General features: G+C 40.3%; 1 protein-coding gene across 1 annotated transcript; it reads right to left on the bottom strand.

Moving 5' to 3' along the window:
- Positions 1–3,575: 3,575 nt before the first annotated feature.
- Positions 3,576–22,025, bottom strand: LOC135874767 (gamma-glutamyl hydrolase-like). The gene is made up of 9 exons (XM_065399693.1): positions 21,899–22,025; positions 19,628–19,742; positions 17,908–17,958; positions 16,697–16,781; positions 12,270–12,408; positions 10,512–10,618; positions 10,329–10,419; positions 9,079–9,216; positions 3,576–3,694 (listed from the first exon to the last, which is right to left on the bottom strand). The coding sequence occupies exons 1-9, from the start codon at positions 22,023–22,025 to the stop codon at positions 3,576–3,578; spliced, it is 972 nt and encodes a 323-aa protein (XP_065255765.1).
- Between the last annotated feature and the right edge of the window lie 416 nt (positions 22,026–22,441).

Raw genomic sequence — 22,441 nt, 5'->3', positions numbered from 1 at the left:
CTATATAAGAGTCCAGGATTGTCACTCTGTGCATCACTCTGAAGCTTAGAGTGTCTGGGGAGTCAATGTGAAGCAATGGAAACAGCTACAAGCATGGTTGAGAGCTCTTTTTGTTTAGAATATCACCAGGCTGAATCATCACTGGGATTCATGGTCTGTTACCATCCAATTTTTAAGTTCTCAGCCACATGATTTTATGAATTACACCCATGTGATAGCATGGGCTTTTGGCTACTAGTAGATATATAATACAGCACAGAATTGCATTGTGCTAAATCAGTGGTTCTCAAAATTTTTGTACTGGTGACCCCTTTCACTTAGCAAGCCTCTGAGTGCAATCCCCGCCCTCCTTATAAATTAAAAACACTTTTTTTTATATATTTAACACTATTATAAATGCTGAAGGCAAAGCAGTTTGAGAACGCCTGGGCTAAACTGAAGTAGTCAAGCACTTGCAGAAGTAATCTACAATGTTCCCTGTCAACTAAGCTTTCCTGAGTTTAAGTGTAATAGTACCCAGAAATAGTGAAATGCAAACACTGAATTTGACTTCACCAGCCAATCCACACCCATGCTTCTGAGAGCACTGGGCTGGATTCTTGACAGTAGTTAGAGATGCAATTTTTGCTTTATAGAATGTTAATGAATGCATCTCCAGTCGTTTTTGTTAAGGGCTAAATTGTAGCCAGCCAATGTGGCTGTGAGGTCATGAGTAATGAGTCTTCCACCCTCTTGAATGACCTGAGAAATGCAGCACCTGTGCTACAGACGTGTTGCCCGGAAGTACAGTGTGTTACTAACTTTCAATTCTGGAGACCTTAGGTTCAAAACCTGAATTCCTCACTCACATAAACTGACTTCAATGGAACATTGTACCTACAAGGAAGACGGCTGCCTAGTCCCGGACCTACTCTAATATTTACTTTCCTAGAGAGTTTAAATTAATCCCCTGGATAATCTTCAAATTATTGACTATGGATTCCCCAATGAAAAAATGAGAGGCAACAAAAGACCTAAGCCGGAATCGCTTAAGCAGCTGAAGGAGGAGCCTGCAAAGCCACAGCAGAACCTAGCTCAGGATAGTGCGGCACTGAAAGAAGTCCTAATGGATTCAATCTCAAAAAGCATTCGTGGCCTCTCTCAGGATGTTGTGATATAAAAGCCCAGATGGCTCACTTAGAAAATGAGCTACACAAAACTGCCATTGAAACCAGGAAAATTAAAAAAGAAACTGCCTCCTATATATTTGTCCCTGATGCTCATAGGTTATGTTCTCACTTATTTAGCTGCATGACCAGTCTATGGGTCCAGGTTTTTTGTGTGTTTGCTTTTGGTTTGTTTTTTCCAGGTTTTGCAAATAGTAAACATTGAATTTTGTTATTTATAGGGTATTTCCACCTTGCCCACATATTTATACATGTTTTGTTTTGTTATGTGTTTAGATTATATATAAAATCAATAAAGTTTCAAAAACATAACAAAATTACTTCAATGGGAGGTTTGGGCCTGCGAAGGAAAAGGAAAAGGAAATTGATTGCCCCATCACAACACTACTGAACAAACTTTTCAGGAATCGAGAAGACCCATTTAAATTCAAGTAATGTGTTGCAAGGCAAAGCAAAAGGAAACAGTACAGTAAATGCAGCTGCCTAACAATTACAAGCATTACATCGTATCAGCATTAAAAGATTGGTCTTTGACATTCATCGCTGCAGTATGGATCCCAGCTAGTAACTTTTCTGAAAGGCATCACATCAAAATGTTTAAAAACAAGGGGTGAAATCCTGGTGAAGTCAATGGCAAAACTCCCCTTAATTTCGGAAGGATCAGGATTTCACCCAACAGTTACAAAAAAAGCCTAATTATACATAATAGCATCATTGAGAACACTAGGCAGTCATTCTTTTTAAATTCAGAGCCTGAGCCAAAATCTGACTGACTGACTTCAGTCTCACATCTTTCTTAAGCACTTGATCCAAAGCTCACTGAACTTGAAGGAAGGAGCAGTAGGTGAATCAATGTTTTAACTCTCCCCTCCAAATGGATTTACATTAACTGATGTGTGTAGTCCCTAAATTATACTGCACCTTCACTATTATGTAAATTCTAGAAGGGATAGGCTCCCCAGACACAGTTGCCTAATGTATAGCAGATACTATTTCACAAATGGCATTGCATGCACTTTTTTATGCCAGTTTGCAATAATGTTTCCCTATTTTTTTGTGTGTGTTTCTAAAGGACAAATCATTTTCTCAGCCACAAGCTTGGTTACACTAGCACACATCTGTCAAGCTCAAAATCAAAATAGTGTTTCATTCTGTTGATACCAATGAGTTCAATTCTTTTATTGATAAGACATTACCCAGGCTCAATCAGTTTATTAATCAAAAATAGATAAATCAGCACAATACAGAAAGTTAATACATCACTGGTCTGGAGAGCCGTCTTGCAGCATTCAGTTTGTCCCAAAGTATTAGCTCCTTTTGACTTATATTTATGCCCCACTTGTTTACAACAGATAGAAAATCCTCAAATCCACTGTATTAACAAAGCCTTATATCTCTTTCCTCATCTGGTCTTATACCTATTTTGCAAGACATAAAGACATCTGTACCAACCAGATCCAGTTCAAATAACTATCTGTACCTGGGAGATGGTGCTTATTTCACAAGCTTCAACAGAACGTACATCTCATTTTCTGACAGACTCTATGGATACAAAGAACAGAACTACATGTACAAAACCAGGGACTGCAACAGTTTAACTGCTAGTAGATTGCCACAATAAGCTGAACATGAGTACAGTTCATAGTTCTAAACTTAGCACAAGTATAAAGCATTCCAAAAATATATGCTATACCTTCCTTGTTTCTTGTTAGTAACTTTCTTATTTTAGTTACACAACACACCTTATCTAATTACCCATATAATTACAGTAATAAAGCAATATATATATATATTTGGGTTAACATGTCTGTGAGAATTGATTTCAGAGTCCTTAATACAAACCCATTCTTTATTTGGTGTAACTACCACTGCAACACGAGCATGATAGTTTCTCAGACAATAGTTTTCTGCTTCACCTTTGGTCAAGCCATAGAGCATTGTGGGGCTCTGGTTCCATTCAGTTATCAGTTCTTGATATTTTCCCAAGAGAACAGAATTATGCTAAAAGATCTGACTAAACAACACATATGCTATCACAGAGCCCACAATGTTCTAAAGAAGTAAACTTATTTCTTTCAAATATATGACAAGAGTATTATTCATTTTTTTAATAAACCTGATTCTTTTCTAATTTATAAGCACAATCAAGATGCCATCCCTGGAGGTAAAATTTATTTCCCTGTAAGCGGTATTAAAAATGTGATCTAGGGCAATTATTATGTCATTGAATGAAAATTTGTCAGATTAATGAACCAATTCTAAAGAGGTAACATAGGATAAATCACTGTAAGGTAAGTTAAGCATTCTGGAGTTCTGCCACTTGCAATGCACAACATGAGTTTAATTATGAAACTTGCAACAAATAACTATTTACAGATCGCTATCCTACACCAGGGAATGGATGTTCAATCAAAAAAAATAGATTTGCTGAAACTTAGAAAATGCACTACTAAAAACAGGGACATAATTATAAATCAATGCTTCAGTCTCTTCATCCTTACTGGGAAAATGGTGCAGGCTCTTCCGGGCTGTAAGACATTTTAAAAGTACAAATTACTTCACTGTCATCATCTATGATAGTATCTTGCTTGGTGGAAGTCAGTTATTCTATATGCAATTATAGCAAACAGTGGTATAATAATTTATTAACAAATAACAATGACAACATAATAATTTAAATTGGTGGTGGAAATTGTGGAGCTACCTTTTCCAAAGGATACTAGTAATAAAGATACTTTATTATCATGGAAGACTATGCTCATTTTTAAAAGCAATGACTGCTACTAAAAATTTGATTCTTGCAGCACTAGAGACATCTGCAAAACCAGAACTAATACACTGCAATTCTATCCTATCAGAAATCGCAAAGTTGGGGGTCACATGGTACCCATGACGAAGGTGGCTACCTAGTCCCAGACCTCTTCACTCCCTACATATCAATTCATCTCTAATAATTACTTTCTTGGCAAACTGGCAATACGTTTCTGTCATCAAAGTTGAAATTAATCCCCTGAATAAACTTCGAACTGTTGACTATGGATTCCAATGAAAAGGCAACAAAAGATCTGAGCCTGAATCACCTAAGCAGCTGCAAGCGGAGACCGCAAGGCCACAGCAGAACCTAGGATATCATGGCACCAAAGGAATTCCTCACAACTGGATTCAATGTCAAAAGACATTTGTGGCCTCTCTAAGGATGTATGTGATATAAAAATCTCAAATGGCTGACATGGAAAATTAGCTACAAAAGGAAATTAAAGAAGAAAGTTAGACTAGACAAAGTGGAAGAAAACAGGATGACTTAGAAAACAGATCTCAAAGAAACAACTTTTGCCTCTTGGGCATTGCTGAGGGTTTAGAGGGGAAGAAAGGGCTCATCAAATTCCTGGTAATAGAAGCCAGGAGTCTGGCAAGCCCAGACTCATCGTCTTCAAGCTATTGAAGTTCAATGTTAAAGTAACGTTAATGAAAGCTGCCAGAAAACCCGAAACCTTTATGTACAAAGACCACAAATTTTCTCTTTTTCCTGCCTTCTCAGCTGAGCTCAACAAAAAAAGGGTTGCATTCAATGCACAGGTGCCGACTTTCATTTTTCCTGGCTGGGTGGTCCACCCCGAGGCCCTGCCCCCACTCTACTGCTCCCGCCAGCACCTCTCCTCTGCCACAGCTGATCGGTGGGTGGCTAGTGGGTGCTGAGCATCCACTTTTTTTTTTCCATGGGTGCTCCAGCCCCAGAGCACGCACAGACTCAGCACCTATAATTCAGTGGCATAAAGCAAATCCTGAGGGGGACCAACCTCAGATACAGCATCAAATACCCATCCACTTTCACTATAGATTTAGAAGGTTCCACAGTATTTTGCATAACCCCCTCTGAAGCTTCACAGACACTTCAAAGACTGAGACCAGATTTGACCAAAAATAGCAGAATGTTTGTTTCATCCTGAAAAGCGTACCTCAAGAAGTTTAAAAATTAGTTTTCCTATGCATCCTTGTGTATATATATATATATATATATATATATATATATATATATATATATATATATATATAGTAATATTCACTTATATCATTTTCCAGCTCCTAGCAGATAACCAGCTAGACTGAACTCTTTTGTTGATCTGAACTGAGCAATAAGAACAACTGAATAACGTTGTAGTGCATAGACTAACCGTTTAACACTAAGCTGAGGTTTATAGCACCATCTGCTGACTGAAGTATTATCTGCACTAATCACCACAACTTGCACCGCTAGACAGAATCTCTTCACTAGCTCTGCCGCTCATGGATTGTGTTACGGTGACCACAAGTCCTTTAGAATAGGCAACACTCCTGACATGTAAAGTACACTATAACCTTAAATAACATTAAAAAGCAACAGAGGGTCCTGTGGCACCTTTAAGACTAACAGAAGTATTGGGAGCATAAGCTTTCGTGGGTAAGAACCTCACTTCTTCAGATGCAAGTGAAGTCTTAAAGGTGCCACAGGACCTTCTGTTGCTTTTTATAGATTCAGACTAACACGGCTACCCCTCTGCTACTTAAATAACATTAGTTATTCAATTTGTGCAGAGCATTGGACATACTGTGAATATCATTTTATCTTGCATTTTTCATTTTTAGATTTCATACTAATTTATATTTGATTTACCAGATCAATTGTAAATGTAGATGTGATGAGTCTGTATATATGTATATGCATACAGTGGAGCCTCAGAGTTATGAACGCGTATGGAATGGAGGTTGTTTATAACTCTGAAATGTTCGTAACTCTGAACAAAATGCTATGGTTGTTCTTTCAAAAGTTTACAGCGGATCATTAATTTAATACAGCTTTTAAACTTTATTATGCAGAAGAAAAATGCTGCTTTTCCTTTACATTTTTAGTAGTTTACATTTAACACAGTACTGTGCTGTATTTGCTTTATTTTATTTTTTTGTTTAAGTGTCTGCTGCTGTCGGATTGTGCACTTCCATTTCCAAATGAGGCATGTGGTTGATTGCTCAGTTCGTAAATCTGGTGTTTGTAATTCTGAGGTTCTAATATACATAGTAGAGAGGCTGAGGGAACTGGGCTTGTTTAGTCTGAAGAAGAGAAGAGTGGGGGGGGGATTTGATAGCAGCCTTCAACTACCTGAAGGGGGGTTCCAAAGACGATGGAGCTCGGCTGTTCTCAGTGGTGGCAGATGACAGAACAAGGAGCAATGGTCTCAAGTTGCAGTGGGGGAGGTCTAGGTTGGATATTAGGAAACACTATTTCACTAGGAAGGTGGTGAAGCACTGGAATGCGTTACCTAGGGAGGTGGTGGAATCTCCATCCTTAGAGGTTTTTAAGGCCCAGCTTGACAAAGCCCTGGCTGGGATGATTTAGTTGGTGTTGGTCCTGCTTTGAACAGGGGTTGGACTAGATGACCTCCTGAGATCTCTTCCAACCCTAATCTTCTCTGATTCTATATGTATACATAAAATCTGTAGGTATGAATATATTATACATATTCTAGAATGCCCAATAGTATATACAGGGTTATATTTGACTTAAAATATATTTGTATTTAGAAATGTTCGGACTATTAGATAATATAGGGAGGGGAGGGGAGGAGAGGATGGAACTGAAGCCATCAGTGGTCTGAACGTGCCCACACTGGCTTGTTTTAAGTCTGGGAGGTTGGTTTGTTTGTTTTGGGTTCGTTTTCCCCCAGGTTTTACCATTTTTGTTGAAATATTGTATTTCCATCTTGTGCGTGTTTTTATATATGTTGTGTTTATATTTTAGATAAAAACAATACAAATATAGGTGTTTTTTTTAAAGAAATTGCAAAGTTGGGAAAGATTGTATTTGCAAGGAAAACAAAATCCTTCTGAGAGAGACAAGGTGGGTGAGATTAATATCTTTTATTGGACCTACTTCTGTTGTTGAAAGGGGCAAACTTTCAAACTACACAGAACTCTTCTTCAGATGTCTAAATATATGTAGGGGGAGGGATAGCTCAATGATTTGAGCATTGGCCTGCTAAACCCACGGTTGTGAGTTCAATCCTTGAGGAGGCCATTTGGGGATTTAGTTGGGGATTGGTCTTGCTTTGAGCAGGGGGTTGGACTAGATGACCTCCTGAGGTCTCTTCCAACCCTGCTGTTCTATGATCAGAATTCTTCCCTAAAGACCAAATAAATATATACCTGTGCCACTCTGAGTATCTTTCCCAGACCAGAAAAAGAGCTCTGTATAGCTCAAAAGCTTGTCTTGCTCCCCAACAGACCTAAATCCAATAAAAGACATTACCTCACCCACTTTGTCTCTCTAATATCCTGGGGCCAACATAGCTGAAACAACACTGCAAACAAAAGTCCTACCAGTTCAGTTTTTCTCTTCCGGGACCATGCTCAAGTTAAAATTAACATAACGTTGTAAGAAATACCACTGAACAAAGTAAATTATGTTTCATCAGAATGGATTGGCTGTTAAATCCTCACAGTTGCTGTGTCTCCATCAATCATAAGAAGCTATACTGGGTTAGACCAATTGTTCATCTACCCCAGTGTGCTCTCTCCACAAGGACCAGAACCAGAGATTTGGGGTGGGAGGGGTACAGAAAAGAGCAGTTGGAATGATCCATCCCTGTCTTCTCCACTTGGTTTCTGGGAGTCAGAAGTTTAGGGTTACCTCAAGCATGAGGTTGCATCCCTGACCATCTTGTATAATAGCCATTCATGGACCTATCCTCCCTGAATGCATCTAGTGCTTTTTTGAACCCAGTTTACTTTTAGTGATCACAGATTCCCATGGCAATGAGTTCCACAGGGTAGTTTTGTGTTATGAGAAAGTACTTTCTCTTGTTTGTATTAAACCTGCTCTCTATTAAGCAAATATTTTGTGTTTCTCATTCTACATTTTATTTTTATGGTAGGGAAGAAATAGGCAGGAGGGATTCTGATCTATGCAAACTACGTAAAGAGTGTTCAGGAGGCCAGTAGCATTGTAGTCAATCTTGTCTGAAGATCCCTTCCTGGGCTGTGGAAGCTTTTTCAGCCAAATGGAGTAAGGGCTGTAGAGAGAGGCTGTGAGGATTAAGTTCTGTACCTTAAGAGACTAACACAGAAGAGTTTGTGATGTGGCTAGGCTGGACTGCCTTGTTGCACTGCAAGAGGAAAATGCATTGGTCTTTCTCTGAGCCTGGAGACAGTTTCCTACTTATTTTTGTCCATCCCTCTGCTGGATCTGCTGTAATTACCCCAAATAAAACAAAACTGAGGCCGTTTCTGGAAATAAAGAATAGGATATTTTATCTCATTCTACCTACTTTGCCCAAGGCAGAGTGAGACTGGGATGTGAATAAGAGCTTTCAGTTCTCCTAGGGTGCAGCCTTAACAATTCTAAAGTTTCATTGGTTGTTGGCAGGGCCGGCTCCAGCATTTCTGCCGCCCCAAGCAAAAAAAAAAAAAAAAAGCCGCGATCGGCGGCGGCAGTTCAGCGGCAGGTCCTCCGCTCCTAGAGGGAGTGAGGGACCTGCCGCCCCCGAATTGCCGCAGGTGCCGCCCCTCTCCCTTGGCCTCCCCAAGCACCTGCTTGTTAAGCTGGTGCCTGGAGCCGGCCCTGGTTGTTGGTGTTTGCTCAAGAATTTATGTCAAGTTAAAAATCAACACTCTCCTTCAGGCAAATTACTCTCTACTGAAAGGAATTTGTCTGCTTCCATCAGAATGCTTAGCTTTTGTTATTTTTACTTAACCATTCTATTTAGTGTCCCTCCTTTTAATAAGCCTTGAAAGCTTGCATAGTATGTGCTCACAGATCAATCAAAGGTATAGTGTTTTGACACTTGAAAAAGGGACCTTTCCCCCACAGAGAACATTCTACTACTTTATCTTTTTTTAAATGAATTTTCTATATATAAAAATGAAAAAAACAAAACCTTACCTTCATTAACTAAGAAGTCTGCTATGTAATATGTTACTTTCACAGCTGATGGGGAATGTGGTATGCCTGAGATATTCTTCCATTCAAAAGGACTTTTTTCTGGATGCCACTGGACACCATAAATAGGGTATTTATATGCTGCCATAAACAAATTTTCCATCAGTGCACATACTAGGTTTTCACTTAAGTCATTGCATGCACAATTTTATTACAATGAATATATTACTACAGATCTCACTAATAATTAGTGGCTTCTCTAACAGGAATACAAAGCCTTAAGCAGCAAGTTGGATCTCTGTTGTAAAAATTTATTCCTACCCAAAATTTCATATACAAGGTTTCAGGCCAAGAACAATATTTATTTAAGTTTAAAAAAAATAATTAGGCCAGTTATATAGTATGAGAACTTAAAGTTACAATTAAAATTATATATATTGTTAAACGAAAAAGGGTTTCATTCTATATAAACAAGTTTCTGCAGGTTATTGTTCCCCCTTTGTAATCTGATTTTTAATACTGCAACTAAAACAAACTGAAAAAAGAATTGTTTAATTTAAAAAAAAAATGAGCGAGTGCTAGGAGTTTTGTTAACTGCACAGCAGTTACTATCCAGCTCCAGTACTAGTCTATAATGTACATACAACATATATTTCGCCTACTGCATAGCTTCTAGTAGAACAATGACCAAATCCTCTCTCTAGCATTCTCTAATGAATCAAGACATATGCTTCTGGAGTTAAACATCCAGATAAAGGCACTGGTAATGCAGGAGTCTCTTGGAAGACAGCAATTACCAGCTTTCCCTGTGCTGCAGGCACAGATAAACAGAGCAACATGGAGAGGCAGCATCAGTATCAGTAGACAGCCAGCAGCAGAATTCCAGAATAGACACATTGCATTGAGGAGGGGTTTAAACTAAAAAAATGGAAGTGGTGTCTTGTCCCTCAGCACTGAAAATATTCTATTGATAAAGTGTGCTGACATATCTGGTGTGGAGCAGTAGGGTGAGAGAGGGAACACGTATACTCAGAGACATGCACATCGAAAGCAAAGTGTGAAGACGTAGGTTATCTCGAGAGTCCAGACAGAACACATTCCAATCAATTGAAAGGCAGGCAGTGCTGACACTTCACTGATTATCCTAACATTAAATTTGTATTATGAACTAGTAACACCACTACCACGCTCACTGAGATCTTCCACAATAATAACAACAACAATCACACTTTACATTAGAAACTGATCGCTACCTTCCATTGAGGATGCAAACTCTATCTTTCCATCTGTGTTAGTTGTCAGAACCTTATAGAAGTTGTGTAGTTTCTCATTCTTTCTGAAATTCTGCAGCAAACAAATGAGAGAAAAAATGTGTTATATTTCTAGCTTTAGAAGAATAAACTCATTTGGATTCACTAAATCATGTAATCAAATACCTTCATGGAGAGACTCCACTTGTGAAAGTGTGCCGTCAAAGGCTCAGTGGCAAGTTTTTGCAACAAGTCATCTGGAAAATTCTGGAACATCCTGCTGTCTTTTGCAGCTTGTACAAAAAAAGACAAAGGAATATTCTCACTATTGTATTGTTAATGGAACATCATTAATAGGATGGGGATACATGTGATAAAGTACTGTCTGAATTCATTTCAAATCCTTTTGATTCTGTTCTTTCATTAGATTTTATTAATCAAGAAAACCCCATGTTTGTAATATAGCTCCAGCAGACTTCAGCCTAGCAATTCTCACCAGGCCATATGCTGAAACCCTCATCTCTTGAGGTCCTGATTCTGCCACCTTTGCTCACACTGATTAGAACCTTATTCTACCATTAATTTCAGTGGGACTACCCACAAGATAAGGTATTTGTAGCGGGGCAGTCACCCCGCTTTGGCCCTGAAAGGGTTAAAAGCCAGCCCTTGGAGAGGGCTGGGGCTGAGAGCCAAAAAGGCTAGGCTGATTGGGGAAGCAGCCACAGCTGGGACCACGCCCCAATCAGGCCACAGCTGGCCCTATAAAAGGGCTGTGAAGCAGGAGACTGAGTCAGTCTCTCTCTAGCTCTTGAGAGAGAAGGACCTGACTGCCTGGGAGAGAAGAGTATTTGGGACAGAGCGGTGCTGGGGAGCTCCAGCCTGGCAACTCCCCAGGCTGCAGGCCTTGGTGAAGGCCTAAAGCAGGTACTAGGGTTGCAAAGGTGCAGCCCAGGATTAGGAGAGGCAGCAGGTCCAAACCCCCTCTTGCCAATGGTGAGTGACCATGACAGACTGCAGTCTGCCCCAGTGAGCAGGGGTTGGATGATGACTGGCAGTAGCCATTGAGGCAAGGTGGGAATAGAGGGTTGGGGTTCCCCTGAGAGGGGAGACCCAGAGTGTGGGGACTGCCAGGGGCAGAACCCCAGGGTAGGAGGCACCGGGGTCTGGGAGAGACATGGGGGTCCAGTGGCAGATGAGACACTAGCCAGTAGGGGCGCTCTGAAGCTGGTGAAGAGCTAATTCCCAGGATGACCAACAAGAGGCGTTGCATTGCTACAATATTACTCTATGTACTTAAGAAAGGCAGAATTTGTCTAAATAAGGCAAGGCAACAGCATTTAGTCCATTAATTATTGGGAATTAGTTGGAGAAATCCTGCTCATTGCTGCAAGAGGAAAAAGCCAGAGAAAGCATCATTCAGAGTCAGATTCTGCTACCCATATGCTGACTTGCATCTCATTCTGCAGGTAGACCAATTGCTTTCAATGCTATGTCTTATACCACCAAGAAGAACAGTGCTGCCATTTATGATTAGAAGTGAGCCAATCTGCAAAGTTCTAATGCAAATGTCTCCAGCGCTTGGAGGTGTTTGGATCCAAACATTTTAGTCAGCTCATTACAGAGTTGGGGGACTAGACCTAAATTTTGGGTCTAGGATGAAAGTTCCCCAAAGTTCATGGCTGTACAGAGCCACAATTTTGATTTTGGCTTCTCTGTATATACCTGTGGTCTGCAAATAGTTTGCTCTCAGACCTCTTATTTTACATTAATAGAATTCTATTGGTGTTCTTCCTGAAGCAACAATATCAACGTAATAAAAACATTAGTCACCTGTTCCAAATCTTCAACCTTAAATGTTGGCTCATTAGAGATTCTCTCTCCCCTTTTAATATTTTTTCTTGTAAAGTGATTCTTGTGAAACCAAATAATATTTGTAATGTTCACCTGTGGTAAATGTCAGTGGGAGTGAAATATTCTCAGTTTTTGTTTTAACCAGTAACTTCTTCTCACTGGTGAGGTATGTAAGCTCTTGATGTCCCAGACATGTTCCCCAGACAGGAAAATAGTCTCCTTTATCATTAGCCTTAAAAATAAGAAGCAAAAAAGTCAAGAAATGTGTCAACACAGAGTAATTTAAGTACATGTTAATATGCACTGGACCTTTCTAGGGTATTGGCAGATAATCTTGTGAGTGGCCTGGACATGAGAACCATGAAATGAGGACATTCCTACCATGAGGCAAGCACAGCACTATGCATTAACAAATAGTACATCCTTTTATTTCTATGCGGGACAGGGAGTGCTGCAACATCTAGCCCCTTTATGTGCTCGACGCTTGCATAGCCAGCACTTTTGTGCCCTAGGTTCCTGGAGAAGAAATTCTGACTTTAAACAACATAAAATAGAAGTGCCACTGTTACCTTAAAAACAATGAAACTGATGTGAAATCTGAGCTAAGGGCAAAACTGGGGGAAGGGAAGAAAGAAAGAATAGCTAATAAAAACCAGAATGAAACTAATTTTTGTCTCCTAAAAAATAAATGGCTCTGAATATTCTCAGAGAGATCTGGACAGTAAGAAGGTGGCATTTTTACACAGTAGTTTTTCTGACCGCACGCGGGTTTTAAAAGCTCTGTTGTCTCCAGAACGTTACGGTGCTACCTCTACCTTAACTATATCACTGACACTGTGACCCTAAAAGCTCACAGAGATCCTTACTTCTACAGTAAAATGTTGAAATATTAAATATCTATGCAAAGAAGCTCCAACAGTATTACAGTATATTTAGAGCTAGGCTTGGAAGGACTAGATATTAGATACATACTAGTAAAAGTCAATTTCATCATACATACACAAATCCATGAAAAAATATTTCCATCAGTGATAACTGAAATTTACAGATAAGCAAAGTAAGGAAAATGCTGCTTCAGAACACACTAGCGTTTCATTAAGAGTAATTACTTTTGTATATTTTGACATGTGATAATGACAATTTGTATTTAAATGGTATAAAGCTTTAAACATGTTGAATTTCAGCATCTATTGTCATTAAATAACAATTTGACCCACCCTATTTTCTCACCCTCCCCATAATTTCCTGCAAATGTGAAAATTTAAATTGATAAAAATCTAAAAAAATGCTTTAAAATAAACATCAATCTTATCTGTAAAATATTTAAACTCTTTTGACATCATTCATTCCTCACGTGCACCAGAGTAAGGGAAAGGAGCAGCAAGCTTTACACATCTAGTATTTACATGGCAGATGACTATAAATAGGCTTCCCATAATTTGTTTTAAGTTTTTAAGTGAAACCATAATCAAGCCCTTAACCCCTTAGAGTCGCTGTGCCTAAAAATGAGCCTAGATGCTAACCACATATTTAACATCACTAAAGACTGAATTTTTTTTTCTAATGTAGCTGAGAAAAGTGTAAGGCAAAACTCCCATTGGCTTCAAATGGACTAGGATTCACCCCTTGCAGGTACATGTGATTTAAAAACACAGTCACACCAAAGTAATCTTTTATTTTGAATTTGACAAGGCAGAGTGGGAAGAGACATGGACATGAATTTAAAAGAACAGTAGAAATTCCAGTCATCTTCATATGTGCAAACATGCTCTTGACTGTTATAGTTCACTTTGCACTTATAAAATGTATTAGTATTTTATAGTGCTAATTAAGTCTCAAAAGATGCAGTTCACAGCACACATGTATCAGGAGTAAAATAGAGAACAGAATGCCAGAAGGGTTATGTATAAAGAACTGGAAATTACTTTCTAAATTTTCAATTAACTTGATTGCATAGACCAGGGATCGGCAACCTTTGGCACATGGCCTGTCAGGGTAAGGCCCTGGCAGGCCGGGACAGTTTGTTTACCTGCAGCGTCTGCAGGTTCGGCCGATCGCAGCTCCCGCGGTTCACCGTTCCAGGCCAACGGGGGCAGCGGGAAGCAGCGGCCAGCACATCCCTCGGCTTGTGTTGCTTCCCGCAGCCCCCATTGGCCTGGAACTGTGAACCGCGGCCAGTGGGAGTCATGATCGGCTGAACCTGCAGATGCTGCAGGTAAACAAACTGTCCCGGCCCTCCGGGGCTTACCCTGATAGACTGGTGCCAAAGGTTGCTGATCCCTAGCATAGACCAGGTCTAAAAAGATTTTCTCTCAAACTCTCTGTATGAAAGTACTGACACGCAAGCAATTACTGAGTTGCTGTGAAATGTTCATTTTCATGATCACTACTGTTTACTGTATGGTCCCCCACCAGACACTATGGCCCTTGCATGCTTACTCACATGTTTAACTTAATACATCGTGCATAGTTTTATTGAGGTAAATGAGACTACTCACACTACAAAAAGGTAAGCAAGCCTTTGCAATCTCAGGGTCTATGATAACCAGATGGCAATGCCCAAGAAAAAAGATGGCGGGGAGAAAACAAACTGCTAGAAAAGTGACTCGTACCCTCCAATACGTGTATACATCAGACCAAACACACATTGTACTGACCCCCAGTTATTTCACAGTGGCCTCCTGTGCAATGAGAAAGACCTGGAGCACAGACAATCAGACACAACACTATTCAGGGCAAAGCACCTACCATTTTGAAATAATCTCTATCAACCAATACCAGCGAGAAAATATCACTGTTTTCCTAGGCTGCTGTATGCTATATTCTGCACAGCAGGGTATGTAGGAATGCTGATTGCAAGCTAATGTTCCCTGATGCTGCATCATCTTATTCATTGTACATATTATGCTTTAGGGTTGGTCACTTTTTTTTTTAAAATTAGACTTTGCTACAGTGGTTTTCATTGAAATTTTGAATTTGGATGAAAAAAATCCATAAAAATCGCTTTTTTGACCAGCTCCACTATAAAGATTCCCACCAAAAGAGAGAGAGAGACTGACCTCTCTAGAGGTAAAAGATTCGTAAAATGGAGAGATTCACTGCCACCAGGACCTTGGAAGAACAGACTTCTACTTCAAGATAGGCCAAGTCGGACACAACTAACCTTTGAAAAAACTGACTCTTAGAAAATGAGAATTAATTATTTATCTTCAGTGATGCGTCAGAGCATCACTGGCATATTCCAAAAGAAACAGCCTCACGATTATCCATATAAATCTAGATAATTCTCTGTAAAGAACTTTTTCCTACCTGGCTGCATTACTGTGTGATGAATCAAGCTTACTTCTAAGGTATTGTGTACTGATTTGCAGTTACTGGGGGTCAAATTCAAAGGAAATTCATAAAATGAGTGACTCGCATTAACTTACACTCTCCTCTCCCAGACACACACACTCAGACACACTTAGATCTATTGAAATCTATTTGCCCAGGTGAAGAATAAGGGAATTGGAGTGGGTGGGTGCCAAAAGAAGTTGTAAATAACATCACTTTGGCGTCTCTTTAGACTCCCTTTAACACTATATAATGGTATGACTTGAGCAAACTGTATATGTACAGAATTAATGTATTTAACATTTAAATATTCCCTGGTTTTGGATGGTATCATTATTTACTTTTTTTATTGCACCAGTGCCTAGAGGCCCCAGTCAAGAATAAAGGCTTCAGTGTTCTCGGCTCTGTATACACATGTAAACAGACTTTCCCAACTCCCAGAGATCAGAGGACAATGATGAAATCTAAGAGGTGGAGGAAACAGATAGGAAAAAGGATACTTATTAGGCTATTTCCTTCACCATAGCTCATATCTGCCTTCATTATGCATAGTAGAAGAGAGAGTAAAATATCTGTATTGCTAGGATAGATTTGTACAGTTAAATATATTGGGGTAAGTATGTTAACCTCAGTTAGCAAATAGGGTATCCAAGATTTTCAGAAGTGACCCATTATTTTGAGGTCCTGACTTTTTGGGTGCTCAACCTGAAACACTTTAAAGGGCCTGATTTTCAGAAAGTGCTGAGCACTCACCCAAACCCCTGAAAATCTTGGCCTGATTTAGTGTTGAGCAGAACATCTGAGCACTTCCAATTCGTAAAAAATACACTGGATACTAAAAAAGGTTGTATAAGTGTTGGCAATAAGGGTGACTATTTGTACAACATTATTTGTAAAATTTAGCGTAAAGACATTAACAATTGACTTCACTTAAATTATTTAGCGATGGGCCTCAAACCTTAAAGTTCAGATTATAATTTTCTGAAGTTTGGAGGTGTTCAGTTCAGACCTGCATCTAAAGCTATTAGATGATTTGTTACACACACATACCAACAGTCAGCTACTTATTAACAGGCTAACAGGAATATATTGCAGTCCAGTTGGAGACTGTCCAAATATAAGCCTCCCATGATTTTGATCCCTGAACACTGACAATAACCAGAACAGTTTTTCCTTTAAGTGGTTACCTTTAGTGCCTTCTTGTAAAATATCCTAGCAACCCTAGCATATTCTGAAGTCTTAAGACTAACACCACCTCCTGGGAAAAGTACCCTGAAAAACAATAAAGTATTATTACATGTAAATAACTACAGGTCTAGGCATAATATAATGAGTAAACATGGACAAGACTGATAAGAACCCTGAGACCTAAACTCACTGGAGGCAAACACCAAACCATATGATCACAATGTCTATGTGCTACAGTAAATTCCAACACTTCAAAAAAGGGGTGGGGCCTGCTGATAATTAAAGATAATATTTTCAGAGTGAGAAGAACCTGAAGCTAAAACATACAAGCTTTACAAGATAAAAGGCCATATATAGCATTCTGAGCTGAAGCTTCCATCTATGATTCAATGGATGCAGATACTTTCTTTTACAGTCAGATTCTCACAGCCCTTACTTAACAGAGCACGGAAGCAGATGGGGTATGGCCCACCCTTATTCATTTGTGCAGCCCTCTTCAGTTTGCAACTCTGATCACAGATGAGTGGGGATGAAAGGTAAGCAGCAGCTACTTGATCACTACTTCCCTTTGCAAGTAGGTGGGTGGTGAGGGGATAAGGAGTGGGAATAGACTTGGCTCTGCCCCCTCCAATAGCCAGGTTGACAGCAGAGTTTTCACAAAAAGGAGTGAAATAAGTTACTCCCTCCCCAGGGAAGGAATTGTCACTCTGAGTTACAGTTCGTTCTCTGGCTTCCTCCTGCTGCTGGATAGCTATGTGCCACCTCTCACTCAAGGTGTGTCACAAACAGTCTGCAAACTAAGGACCTAGCACTGCCACCTTTACTCACATTGAATCACAGCTTACTCCATGAGTAACCCCAATGAAACTATTCATGGAGTAAGGTGGCATGAGTAAAGGTGGCAGAATCAGGCCCTCAGTTGACACAATATCATGCAGCTATCTGATAGATACACATTGCTAAGGAATGGACACAAATATTCCCTCTTTTAGCAGGGATGTGTGCATGTGCAGTACTTAGCACACACTTGCAAGAAAAAAGAAGATTAGACTCGCATTCCCTACTTAGGAAAACAAAGTATCTGAGTCTGGAATCACCAGCGGTAAAACCAAGAACTTAACAGTAAAACAACAGTGGCTCTGATACCATGAAGCCTTTCTAAAATATGTGTTAATGAATATTTTAACAGAGACTGATGCACAAAACTTACCCATTAATAGACTGGAAAATTTTGTCATACTCTTTTTCTGAACGATATAGTCTGAAATCCCAACAAAGATAGTTACAGGATCTATCTGAAACTTCACCACATTTTACCATTAAAATATCAAAGATATTTCATACAAGCCATCTGCAATGAGCATGGAAAGTGTATAAGAAGTATGTATGAAAAGTAAAGAAGAGAGTAATTCTAGGTCATTAAAGGCCAAAATCTGCCACCCTCACTGTTATGAATGGTACCTTACTTTTCAGATACTCTATGAAGGGTGTCATTGGGGGTCTCGTGCCACAGCACTGTTTGTTTCATGGTAAATCCGCCTCTGGTGGGATGACCTCTTCAAGGAGATCTTTGTAGTGATTTCATCCCCCAGGAAACTTCCCATGGACTTATTTGTACAAGAGGATGACCTTGACCATTGATTTTAAAGAGACCACTTACAGAGTAAGTTGCTACCCAACACGAGTAAGGATGACAACTGAGCCCTTCAACATGCAATTCCAACATACATTTGCCTTCTTCCCTACTGGAATCCTGTCGTGTATTAGCCTGCAGCACAATATATTATTAACAGTGCTTTATAGGCATGAGATCTTATTCCTTTCTCACACTGGTTTTACACTTCACTGACTTCAGTAGAGTTACTCTTAATTTACACCTGTGTCAGCAAGGTCAGAATTGCCCCACTTGCTTGCTACACACACACTCAGGCTATCCCCTGCCACATTCACAGTCCTAGCTTTCTCAATTTGCCCCAGCCACCTTTTTAGTTAAGAGCCAGTCTCTGTGGACAAGGAGCATGTTTTGCCTCAGGTTCTCAGATCAAAGTTCCAGGGAGATTCAGAAAGCTGGGGAAGACCAATGGGATCCTCAAAACATCGGCTATGAAGAGAGATTTCGTGCATGGTTGAAACTTTTGTGATTTTTGTTTTGTAGCAACATCTAGGTACTATTTTAATTCCTACTAACATTGTATTTGCTGTTATCGTTTTATATTTTACTCTTGGCCAAGAAGTGCTCTTCTGGCATCAGCCTATTGCCTGTATAAGCCAGAATGTTACTTTGATCCAGTACCTGGAATAGTTGCAAGACATAGAGCTCTTTGTGGTAGTAGTTAGTGAGCTAGAGTATGAGAGGAATCAGATCTGGACACTTCAAGCACTAGTGGCAGTCTCCCTCCATTCCCTGAATCCTAGCATTATTTATGTACACATGGCAATACACCTCTACCTCGATATAACGCTGTCCTCGGGAGCCAAAAAATCTTACCGCGTTATAGGTGAAACCGCGTTATATCGAACTTGCTTTGATCCACCGGAGTGCACAGCCCCACCCCCCCGGAGCACTGCTTTACCGCGTTATATCCGAATTCGTGTTATATCGGGTCGCGTTATATCGGGGTAGAGGTGTATATGGCCCTGAAATAGCATGTATTTGGAAACTTCACAGACCGCAGCTAGCAACTGGTACATATGTTAAGTCTGAAGATGAAGAAACACTTTTAATACACTGCCTTGGCAGGCACCAGCTTGCTGTGAGTCTAGCCTCCATTCCTAGAGATCTTGCAAAATGCTGTGCTCCTTCTATATTCTGTGAGGAGTTGAAAGTACAGAGTGACTCAGCACTTATGCATCCAGAACCTTTCTCGGTTAGGCCCTTATTATGCAGTACAAATCCAGGAATTACCACCCACTTCTATAAGGGAGCCTACCTTATTGGCACAACTCGTGCACCAGCAGATTCTATAAACTTCACATATGAAGCAGCAATGTAGGATCTTCCATACTTACGAAATGTTTTAGAGAGACTTTCCTGTGCCAATATCCCTAAAGGGACCAGAAAAGAGAGTTGATTGGTGCTATACAAATTGCAATAAATATAGTCCAGAACACGGCAAATTAAATCAAAATCTCCCATTCCCTTCGCTAACTGATTTGAGACATAAATCACATTAAGTAGTGTTACATCTAATCATGTACAATGAACTATGAGAAAATTGGAAAAATAAGTAAATGAGCTTGCCTAGCAATGTGGTGTCAAATAAAAGCATTTCAACAGTGTGAACTTTAAATTCCCTGCCTTATTATTCTGATTAGTGCCACAACTTTCTTTAAATATATTTTCTATATTTAAATTTATTTAGAGCTTAAGTAAAGTGTCTCTAATATACCATTATTTGTATAACATTATTGGCCAGCAGAACACTTTAATGCAAGATGCCATTTCCAAAGATTTTAAAATCAAATGCCCTGGGCCCACAGCCTAATCCCTGTAGTTGGACCCTGGTCTCACACAGTCACAAAGAATTAACAGAATCCCGTATTAGTTCAGGAGTCTGCCCACTCCGATTGGATTGCAAGATTGGGACCACAGTTATATGTATCAGAGGTGAGGTGACAGACCGTATATATTACTTACTGCATGCCCAATGAATCTGTTGCAAGTCATTTTGGCAGGCAATATTTTAGAATTTTCCATTTTTACCTTTTTGTGGACTGTTTCTATTTTCAAAATTCAAAAATACCTAACTGAGATATTAAAACCATATCTTAAATATTAGCCATATGAAAACCTACAATAACATCTATTTGAATTCTAGAACTAATACTGTTTTAGGCCCTAATCCTTCAAACAGTTACGCATGAACTTAACTTTAAGTATGTGAGTAGTGAATGAAATGAATGAAACCAGGACTACTTATGTGCTTTAAATTAAGCACATGTATGTTTGCATGATTTGGGCCTTAGACAATATCTTGTTATGAAAATTTACACGATAGTTGGATATTTTCTAAATTCTACATTAGAACTTTTTCTAGACTGTTGTGTAACTGTGCCACATGACTCACTGTATTACAGCTTGTGAAAACTTGTGAACCCCACACTGTATTATCCAAAACACCAGGCCAGATCCTCAGGTTGTGTAAACTGATCTACTAGCTCCATTAACTTTTGTATGGACGTCTGACTCCAGCCTGTCTTTTGCAGACTAAACGCTCACTATTTACTTTAGATATTGAAAGCAAAACTCGGAGATACTGACAAGAACTCATAACAAACAAACCAGCTCCGAAAAAAATTGATTCTTTTAAAAAAAAAATCAATACCTGTTCTTATTTCAAAAGGCACAGATGAGCTTTTCTGAAAAGATGTGAAACAGATCTAGAATCTTGAATGACTCTGTGCCTCAATTCCCCATCTGTAAAATGGAGATAATTGTACGACCTTACCTAAGGGGGGGGGGCAATCTGGGAGAGAGCATTAGGGCTTGACTACACTTACCGGACAGCGATCGATTTAGTGGGTCTAGTGAAGACCCAATAAATCGACTGCAGATCGCTCTCCTATCGACTCCTGTACTCCACTGGATCGAGAAGAGTAGGGGGAGTTGACGGGAGGGGGTCTCAGTCGACATCGCGTAGTGTGGACCCCGCGGTAAGTAGATCTAAGCTACGTTGATTTGAGTTACGCTATTCACATAACTCAAATTGTGTAACATAGATCGAATTTCCCCTGTAGTGTAGACAAGGCCTTAGATAGAGAAAATAAAGACTTATCCCTGATGGATAAGTGCAAGCTTTACCGTTATTGCTGAGGCAGACACCATCATAACAGGTGAGTAGTTCAAACAGTGAGAAGATGGCTCTTTATTGACACAATGAAGCTTTATACTCAGGATGCCAACACCCCACAGAGGTGTTGGAGGTATGGAGGGGGAGGGGTTTTGGAGGAAGGAGAAGGTATTTTTACCTTATTTTAATGTATTCCTCCAACTGACCCTCTTGTGTTAACATCTGCCCTAACCACCCTCTGCTCCCTCTCTCCCTCCTGGTTACAAGGGTGTGTATTGCTCAACCTGCCTCTGTACACCAGTGCATACACACAATCACACCTCTGTCACATTCAGTAGCAGGGGTGTCAAGATGCCTCCGTGCCCTCCCTCCACCTGCATTCTCCTCCACCCTTGTCGCTCCTCTTCTTACCAATGATGGGTCTCTCGTTGCTGTTCCTCAGATTGTTCTGCAGCACAACCAAGGCCAGAGCATTGCAGCAGAGCAGGAGTAGAAGGAAGGTGCCCAGTGAGGACTGTAGCCATGGGTAGCTCAGCATGGTCCCTCACTCACAGCCCAGTCCTTGTCCTCTGCGAGCTCTACAGGTGTGTGGGAGCATACAGCACAGGGTTGGCAGGTTTGTATAATTTTGGGTGGTGCCCAGAACAGATCCAAGTCCCCCCCCCACACACACACACACCCCTGCCTACGGCTCTAGGAGGGAGTTTGGGTGCTGGGTGGGGCTCTGGGATGGGACAGAGGGTTGGGGTGTGGGAGGGGGTGTGAGGCCTGGGGCTGGGCCGGGGATGAGGCGTTTGGGGTGCAGCAGGCAGGCTGCCCTGGGGCGGGGGACCAGAGAGGAGGACTACCCCCAGTCCTCTCCCTGCTGGCAGCAGCGAACTCCGAAGGTGGGGGTCTCCCCCCAGACCCCCCCCAGCACAATACTCACCCAAACCCTCCCCAGGCTGCTGCTCA

Source organism: Emys orbicularis, chromosome 2 (assembly GCF_028017835.1).
Source record: "Emys orbicularis isolate rEmyOrb1 chromosome 2, rEmyOrb1.hap1, whole genome shotgun sequence".
Lineage (NCBI taxonomy): Eukaryota > Metazoa > Chordata > Testudines > Emydidae > Emys > Emys orbicularis.
The sequence above is the reverse complement of the archived record's forward strand: the minus strand, read 5'-3'. Positions and strand labels throughout refer to the sequence as shown.